Source organism: Cicer arietinum, chromosome 6, assembly GCF_000331145.2.
Source record: "Cicer arietinum cultivar CDC Frontier isolate Library 1 chromosome 6, Cicar.CDCFrontier_v2.0, whole genome shotgun sequence".
In the NCBI taxonomy this organism is placed as follows: domain Eukaryota; kingdom Viridiplantae; phylum Streptophyta; class Magnoliopsida; order Fabales; family Fabaceae; genus Cicer; species Cicer arietinum.
This window is the reverse complement of record NC_021165.2, coordinates 20,135,526-20,144,645: the sequence shown is the minus strand read 5'-3', so window position 1 is coordinate 20,144,645 and position 9,120 is coordinate 20,135,526. Positions and strand designations below refer to the sequence as shown.

At 33.2% G+C, this 9,120-nt stretch overlaps 1 protein-coding gene across 4 annotated transcripts; it reads left to right on the top strand.

Annotated features, from left to right (window-relative positions):
- Positions 1–3,118: 3,118 nt before the first annotated feature.
- On the top strand, positions 3,119–8,251 carry LOC101505148 (switch 2). 4 transcript variants are annotated; one of them, XM_027336059.2, is made up of 9 exons: positions 3,119–3,616; positions 4,072–4,178; positions 4,581–5,499; positions 6,035–6,282; positions 6,549–6,675; positions 6,752–7,027; positions 7,116–7,368; positions 7,449–7,525; positions 7,689–7,829. In XM_027336059.2, the coding sequence occupies exons 1-8, from the start codon at positions 3,191–3,193 to the stop codon at positions 7,502–7,504; spliced, it is 2,412 nt and encodes an 803-aa protein (XP_027191860.1). In that variant the 5' UTR covers positions 3,119–3,190; the 3' UTR covers positions 7,505–7,525; positions 7,689–7,829. The 4 variants fall into 4 exon arrangements, with proteins under 4 accessions (XP_027191860.1, XP_027191859.1, XP_004505563.2 ...); XM_027336058.2 differs by having other exon boundaries at positions 7,446–7,525; XM_073370230.1 differs by lacking the exon at positions 7,449–7,525 and adding an exon at positions 3,745–3,765 and having other exon boundaries at positions 3,488–3,616; positions 7,689–8,251.
- The last annotated feature ends 869 nt before the right edge of the window (positions 8,252–9,120 follow it).

The window sequence follows — 9,120 nt, the reverse complement described above, 5'->3', positions numbered from 1 at the left end:
TATAATATTAATATTAAATATATTTATTCATACCTGATCTGTGTCAAAAATATTTGTAGTATCGACGCATGTTTTGTCCATTAATAGTAGTGGATTATCCATATCTGTTAACATTTAAAAAAAATTAAAAAAAATTAAAAAACTTAAAAAAATATTAAAAAAATATGGTCTGTACCGGAAAACTCAAAAATGAAGTTTTCCGGAACCTACTACTGTACCGGAATACTTGCCAACCAAGATTTCCGGTACACAACTTTCCCCTTCTGTACCGGAGAAGTCAGTTTTAACATTTCCGGTACTACACTCTGTACCGGAAAACTCAGTTTTAACATTTCTGGTACTTTACTCTGTACTGGAAATCTTGTTTCAAGTATTCCGGTAGTTACCGGAAAACTGCCACTTACCGGAAATCTGTTTTACGGCTGGGTTTGTGACAAAATGATGAAAAAAATATTTACATTTCCGGTATAATAGTCATTTACAAAATGGTGAAAAAAATTGAGGGTAGTTTTGCCATTTTTGAATTTTTTTGGGGGTACAAGGCAAAGTGTGGGGGTACAAGGGAAATTTTTCCTACTCTTTTGTTCTTTTGACGACTCTTTTCCTTAGATTTTTGTTGTATTTGAACTTTTGGGTTTTCTTTTGAACGTAATTATAATAATATTTGATCACTTCCGAGTCATTCTCGTTCTCTGTATTTTTATTCTCATTCATAGACGTTTCTACGAGTAAATGATGGATCTAGATTCTTTCAAGAAAGTCCATATTTGTCATAGACTATGTTGTCAATTGCGGCGATATTGCGCGCAATAGCATAATTGCATTGCAGCGACGACTATCTCCGCGACGCCCCTCACTGTGAAACCGTCGTCACCCGTTGCAGCAAACGCGACCACAAATAACGCTCAAACGTGTTGACGTATTGTGCATGACCCGGATCTATGACCTGCTACTCTGTTTTTTTAGATTTGTTGATTTTTTTTTTTTTATTTCAATAAAGGTATTTGAATCTTTTTGCACTCAAAACACACTATTTTATTATTTATTGACCTTTCTCCTCATGAATATTATTATTTTAAATCCCAAACATAACTGACGTGACAGTTCCTCTATTTTCTTATTTGTTAATATAGTTTTGTTTTCTTTTTTGTTATATATACTTCTGTTTATTAATTTTTTTTGCCACTGTTTCTGGTGATGGGAGATTACTTCTGTTTTCTTCTTCGTTAATATACTTTTGTTTTTCTTTTCCACTATTTTTCTTCTTCTTCCACTTATCTATCTGTTTTTTTTTTTTTTGCCACTATTTTTTTATTTTATTTTTCTTACTATTAGATCTTAATTTTGATGTTATATTTTGGTTATGATATATGAAATACGATGATCACCCATTTGTTTTTGTAAATTTTATTTTTGCTATTTTTTAGTATATCTGTCTACTGTTTGTATTTTATGTTTAGTCTATATACTACTTTTAGTCTATTTTTGACTGTATAAATTGAAAATAAAAATTTATTTCATAACTAAAAAAAATTATAAACAAACATCTCTTAGAAAATCATAAATCTATTTATAGATAAAATATGTTATGTGGTTCTTTAAATTCACAAAAGTATTAATTTAATTCTTTTAATTTGGTTTAAAAATATTTTAGTCCTTTAAATAAAAAAATTGTGTACGGTTATTCTTTCTAACACTTACTTTAAATCAATATACAAATGGATGTTATAGGTTTGACGTGGTAATTTAAAATAATATTTTCATGAAAAAATAATAATTTAAAATTAATATTTTATTAAAAAAATTTAATTTTAAAAAAGTCTTCACTTTATATGTCATCTTTCTACTCTTCATCCTAAACCTATAAATTTAATTAAAAAACTAAGAAAATAAATATTATATGAACGCCGGTAACACAATGCTGAAAGTTCAACATTTTCTCACTCGTTTGTTCTTTTGAGGATTGTTTCCATAAAGTTTTGTTGGATTTGAAGTTTTGGGTTTTGTTTTGCACCTAATTATAATAATAATTGATCACTTCTAAGTCTTTCTCATTCTCTTTTGTATTCTTATTTTCATTCATAGACGCCTCTTCGAGTAAATGATGGATCTAGATTATTTCAAAAAAGTTCATATTTGTCACAGATTTAGAATTGAATAGGTTGATCTAGAAAAACAAACTTTTGAAAATATGTTTCCTACATGATGTGTTTTAAGATTTGAAGAATCACTAATTAATCATCTTTTCTTCAAACCTTCACGCCACAATGGATATCATAAAATAATCATCAAAGAGCAAAAATTAAAATGAAGGCATAAAATAAAATACTTAAAAGTTCAAAACTTTTTTTATTTTTTTATTCTTCTTTAGTTTTGAAGTTTTTATTTTACGCTTTTGTTTTAGGACGAAGAGGGGAAGGATAATGACGAAGAAAATTAAAATTTTAAAAATTTAATATTTTAATAAAATTTTGGTTGAACTAAACTATTTTATTAGTAAAAAATTATTTAAAATTTTCACATTTATCTATAACGGTCACATATACTTTTTTTAACAGAATGCGTAAAAAATGACAACAATACATACATTTTATTATTTAAAGGATCTGATTATTATAAAAATAAGTATCTAAAAAATGAAAATGATATTTTGGTGAAACTAAAACAACAGCAACGTTTGTTTTAAGAAACATTTATTTGAAGGGCAATGTAAGTGAAATAAGCATTGCTTTTGTTACGAACAAACCCTTTTTTTTTTAACCAAAGTAAGTAACTCCGAGGAACAACACAAAAATTAAACGGCGCCACCTAAAATGAAAAACAAAAGATTTGTCCGCTGAAAATGCATTTGGCGGTTAAACAATTGCAGTATTGTGCAAAACAAGACGAATCACAATCATCAAAATTGAAAGAAATTCAGCGTTGCTTTACTCAAACAAACATTAAAGCCAAAAACCTCTCTCTCTCTCTCTCTCTCTCTCTCTCTCTCTCTCTCTCTCTCTCTCTCTCTCTCTCTCTCTCTCTCTCTCTCTCTCTCTCTCTCTCTCTCTCTCTCTCTCTCTCTCTCTCTCTCTCTCTCTCTCTCTCTCTCTCTCTCTCTCTCTCTCTCTCTCTCTCTCTCTCTCTCTCTCTCTCTCTCTCTCTCTCTCTCTCTCTCTCTCTCTCTCTCTCTCTCTCTCTCTCTCTCTCCATGTCGCTGCAGACTCTGAAGGAAACACTCAGACATTGCACAACCCAACAATCACAACAACCATCATCTTCTTCTTCATCCCAAACACACACCAATTCTATTCTCCGCGATTTCGGTTCCCAATTCCCAATCACCCGAAAACCCCCCAAATCCTCTCTCGCCGATCAGCTTCGCCGCCTTGAGGACCCGGAGGACCCACCCTTTCAGCCCCACAATTTCCTCCACACACAAAACCACTCCAAAACCCAACAGCAAAACTTACAACTAGACGAAGAAGAAGAGGACCATGAAGACGAAGAAGAAGAAGAGCCAGATATAAAGAGAGTGAAATTCAGTACATCCAAATCGTCTCAGTTTCAATTTGAACATACTGGACCTTTTGAGCCTTTGCTATTGTCTTCTCATGGTGAACTTCCTTTAGTTCAGGTCATTATTTCAACTTTCTCTCTATAATTATACTCATTACTAACATTGCATTTTATGCATAATTCCATACATTGATTCGGTTAATTGAATGCAATCATGGACTTATTTATATTGCTATTTAATTTCAGGTTGAGTGAATGAATAATCAAGTATGAGCATTATTAGACTTCATTATACTAAATTCAATTCACTTTTCATACTATTGAGTGGATCTCCCAAATCAGGATTCCACTAGGACATCACATATGTGTTGTTTTGAGAAAAAGGGGTATACACTTTCCGTGTAAACTAATTTTAGTGACATTTAATAAAAATGGGGGTATTTTGCTGTTATTTTTAAACAATATAGGTTGACGTGGCAATAACGCCGGTTATCATTGGATATTAGTGTAAAATTATTTTACATGACAGTGCAACTCAATTAAACTAATTGTGAGTATTGTTCACTGTTTCAGGTTCCTGCATCTATAAACTGTAGGCTGCTTGAGCATCAAAGAGTGGGAGTGAAATTTCTGTATGATTTGTACAAGAATAATCATGGAGGCATCCTTGGAGATGACATGTGAGATACGCATTTATCCTCCTCCTTCAACATAAAAAGGATTTTAGTTTTCACCTAACAAAAAAAAGATATAAGAATTTATGTTTTATTTATATTCAACTACTGCTTCTTGTTTTAAAATTGTAATTTTCTATTTTGCTTCTCAGACCTTGTCATTAAATTAACACATGTTTGCACTCTTCTTTATCTTCACATTTTTCTTTTTCTTTTTGAAACTTCCAAAACCACAGTGTAAGTCTTGTGCTACTATTTCTATTTGAGCTCTATGAATTCTAAATTTGAGGACTTTATCACTTGTTGGCACACTTTGCTGCTACTTTTTGAGATTTGGTCCTTTTTATCACAACTCTGTCTCTAGTTACTAAGTTGAAGTTCATTTTTGCACATTTAAATTTGAAACAGGGGTCTTGGAAAGACTATTCAAACAATAGCATTTCTTGCTGCCATATTTGCTAAAGAAGGAGAGTCTATTCTTAGTGAGAAGCGAATAGAGAAAAGAGACCCTGTATTAATAATTTGCCCAACATCCATTATTCACAACTGGGAGAGTGAATTCTCTAAGTGGTCCAACTTTAGTGTTTCAATTTATCACGGTGCAAACCGTGATTTGATATATGACAAATTGGAAGCAAATGGAGTGGAGGTACTTATTACCAGTTTCGACACTTACAGGATTCATGGCAGCAGTTCCTTGTCAGATATCCACTGGAACGTTGTGATTATTGATGAGGCTCATCGACTTAAGAATGAGAAATCAAAACTCTATAAAGCTTGTTTAGAAATTAAAACCCTGAGACGATATGGTCTTACAGGGACAGTAATGCAAAATAAGATCTTAGAATTGTTCAATATCTTTGATTTGGTTGCACCGGGATCCCTTGGAACACGGGAACACTTCCGTGAGTTTTATGATGAACCCCTCAAACATGGTCAGAGGTCAACTGCTCCTGATAGGTTTGTCCAAATTGCTAATAAGAGAAAACAACACCTTGTAACAGTTCTTAATAAATATATGTTGAGAAGGACAAAGGAAGAAACCATAGGGCATCTTATGATGGGAAAGGAAGATAACATTGTATTTTGTGCAATGAGTGATTTGCAAAAACGTGTTTATAGGAGGATGATCCAGCTTCCTGACATTCAGTGCCTTATAAATAAGGACCTGCCTTGTAGTTGTGGTAGCCCTCTCACTCAAGTTGAATGTTGCAAAAGGATGGTACCAGATGGAGTTATTTGGCCTTACCTTCACAGAGATAACCCCGATGGTTGTGATTCATGCCCCTTTTGCCTTGTCCTTCCATGCCTTGTCAAGCTACAACAGGTTAAGTGAGATCTTTTAAATTTATTTACCTCCCTTTTTGTACATAATGTCATTGCAAAATATCCTTAAGAGCTAATTTGTTCATAGCACTGGACATCTATCGCAACTTTATTCATTAGTAGGAGTTTATGTCTTGTAGGAAACTATTTATCATGATTCAGCTTAATTGTTGTAACAGGGAAGAGAAAGAAAGGGAATAGATTATCTCTAGAAGACTTTTTTCTTTTTCTGTTAAGATGAAAGTAGATGTTGATAAGGATATGAATATTCAAATTAAAGTGACTGTGGTTTGACATGGATATGAATATTCAAATTGTTTTGTTCTAAAATCAATTTTTCAAAAAAAATCTATGGAATAGTTTTTTTTTTTTTTTTATTTTTAAAAAAAGAACACCATCAAGCAATGTGGAGCACTATTGACTTTCAGTTTGCATACACTATATTCAGTGTCCTACTCCCATGAACAAACTTGTTTCTGATCAGGCTCAAGATGCTTCTTCACATTATTTTGAATATTATTGTTTCTTTATGCCAGATAAGCAATCACCTTGAGCTGATTAAGCCAAACCCCAAAGATGATCCTGACAAACAAGTTAAAGATGCAAAGTTTGCTGCTGCTGTCTATGGTCCAGACATTGACTTAGTGGGTGGGAGCATGCAAAATGAGAGTTTCCTGGGTCTAAGTGATGCAGAACATTGTGGCAAAATGCGAGCACTTGAAAAACTTTTGTTTTCATGGTTTACACATGGTGACAAAGTTCTCTTGTTTAGCTATTCTGTAAGGTGAATAGTCCATACACCTTCACATCATCTTTGATACTTTTTCTGGGCATCTTATAAGTTAGGATAAATTTACCACAATAGTGATTGAAAATTTTGTTATTTTACTCTAATTTTTGGCTTTTTAGATTCCTGGTTTCAAACTTAAATATGTAAGTTAGGGTTATAGAGAGCTTCCTTCTATCTATTGCCTTTAGCTCATAATTGTATTGTATTCGGTTGCATGTTCTGTATTATTCTGCTGTTTTAACTTGAGTTATTCTTTCCAGGATGCTGGACATACTGGAGAAATTTATCATACGAAAAGGCTACTGCTTCTCAAGACTTGATGGTTCCACTCCAACTAATTTACGCCAGTCTCTGGTTGATGATTTCAACTCTAGTGCAAGCAAACAAGTATATCTCAAACCTGGTATTTAAATAAGCATTTTATCGGGTTCAATTTGTTATTGAGCTATATTTATTATGTTAGGTGTTCCTGATATCAACTCGTGCTGGTGGGCTTGGATTGAACCTTGTCAGTGCGAACCGTGTTGTAATATTTGATCCCAACTGGAATCCTGCACAAGACTTACAGGCTCAGGACAGGTCCTTTCGATATGGACAGAAACGGCATGTTGTGGTATTCCGTCTTCTCGCAGCGGGTTCACTTGAAGAACTAGTTTATTCTCGTCAGGTGTACAAGCAGCAGCTCGCAAACATTGCTGTCTCTGGAAAGATGGAAAAACGGTATTTTGAAGGTGTCCAGGTACCAAAATCTATGTATTTTAATGTTGTAATTAATTTGATTTGATTTGTTTCGTAATAATTCTAATAAATAGTTAATTTCCTTGCAGGACTGCAAGGAATTTAAAGGGGAGCTTTTTGGAATTTGCAATTTATTTCGAGATTTATCTGATAAAATATTTACAAGTGAGATCATTGAATTGCATGAGACGAGTAAAAGAGATGGGCTTAAAACAGAACAGCAGAAAAAAATAAATCTGCCAGGAGAAACATGTTTATTAGCATCAGAGTCTGAAACCAGGTTATGTGCTGAATCTGCGAGGGCTCCAACAAGTAAACCGGGTCTTGAATTTGAAGACCTAGGTATGTGTCATGCAATTTTATTACCTTCTAAGAAGCTGGTGAAATGAAATGATAATTTATTAACTTCTAAGATATAGCAGGAAGACTTTTTACTGGCAATCATTTTAGTGAGGTGATCATGGACATGTCTACTTAAAAGTATATGCATAAAATGCTGGTAAAACAAACTGTTTTCTTCGCACTTATCCAAATTTATATTTTTTTCACTATGCCATGACAAAAGAATATTTGATCAGCTTCTGCACTTCATCTATTGTTTTCGATATACGAAATGGCAAAGAGGAATTTCCATTTAGTCAACTGGTGTTTTGTATCTTTAGGTATTGTCTACGCTCATCGCAATGAAGACATTGTCAACTTCGGACCAGGAATTCAAGGACAATTATCTACCAGCAGCACCCCTTCAAGTGATAGCCTAAGCAAGCCAAGCATCTCTTTAGTCCATAAAAGGAAAAAACCAGACCATGTACCTCAAAAGCCGAAAGTTCCTTTGATTGACGAAAGGAAGAGAGCCAAATTCAGCCTCCTTGCAGAGTCTATGGGCATGGGAGAGATTGCATTTAGCAAATGGATACTATCCGCAACTCCAGTTGAGAGAGAAAAAGTGCTTATAGACTACAAGAAGAAAAAGAAAATGCCTAAAGGTTAAGTAGTGGTTCTCATGGCTGACAAAACAAATGCAGGCCTTCCATGTAGTAGTGCTAGTTACAATACCAAAACAGTTGAAAATTGTGTAAATGTGGAATGCGTACATAGTCAATTTTTCCTTTAGCTTGTCTTTCAAACAATGTAACTTTTATGATGAATTGTAATGTTTCTTACAGCTGTATATACGGCTCGAATATTAGTATTTTCACATGAAAAAATTACTATTATTTATTCACACTGATTCTTGAAATGCAAATTAAACATTTGTGAAGTATAAAGGCTCCAAGTATAAAAATCCAATTATGTTAACTTTGTTTTGCATTTTACTATTACGTCCATTTTATAGCTTTAAAATTGTCAATAATTAACACCCAATTGCAACAGAAAAACTAGACACACACACCATTAGCCAGAGGAACATGTTAGTGGCTTAACTTATACAGGAAAGTTCTGAAAGTGTGAAGTGTACAAATAGAATCTCTTGTATTCTATGCTAACAGCATAAGATGCTGCCTCCACTGGAAATGGCAAATGACTAATATACCTGGAAAAGATATTTACATTTTTTATTACAGAAAACCACTGTAACTAGGAAGTTTGACACCACGACTATGCAATTAATCTCTACTCAGGTGCTTAAATCACAGATAAAAGCTATTCGTTCATTCTCAAGAGTGTGTTCTGTAGAGTTCCAACCACATTTCTCTCTTACAAGCTCAACGCTGCTTAATCACGTGAACCGCACCAGTTGCATAAACCCACAATTGTTATCAACGATAGATAGGGTATTCATTTGTTTAATGGATGTAGTGCGATTAAATCAACACACATCAACAAATTTATGAAAAATAATAAGACTTTATTTCCTTCTTTAATTCTTAGTATTCTAATTTCTCTTTGGTATTACTCAACCAAAACGATATTTAAACTTCACAAATAGGTGTTTGCATTAAAGTAACCTAACTATGTGTTTTCAACTAACCATCATTAAATTAACACAATTTTTTTTGACAAATCTGAGTGATAATACATGACTGGTAAGTATTTAGTTTATTTTAATAAAACATTGTATTAGCCATTATATTTAATTAGGGTTTAGGGAAA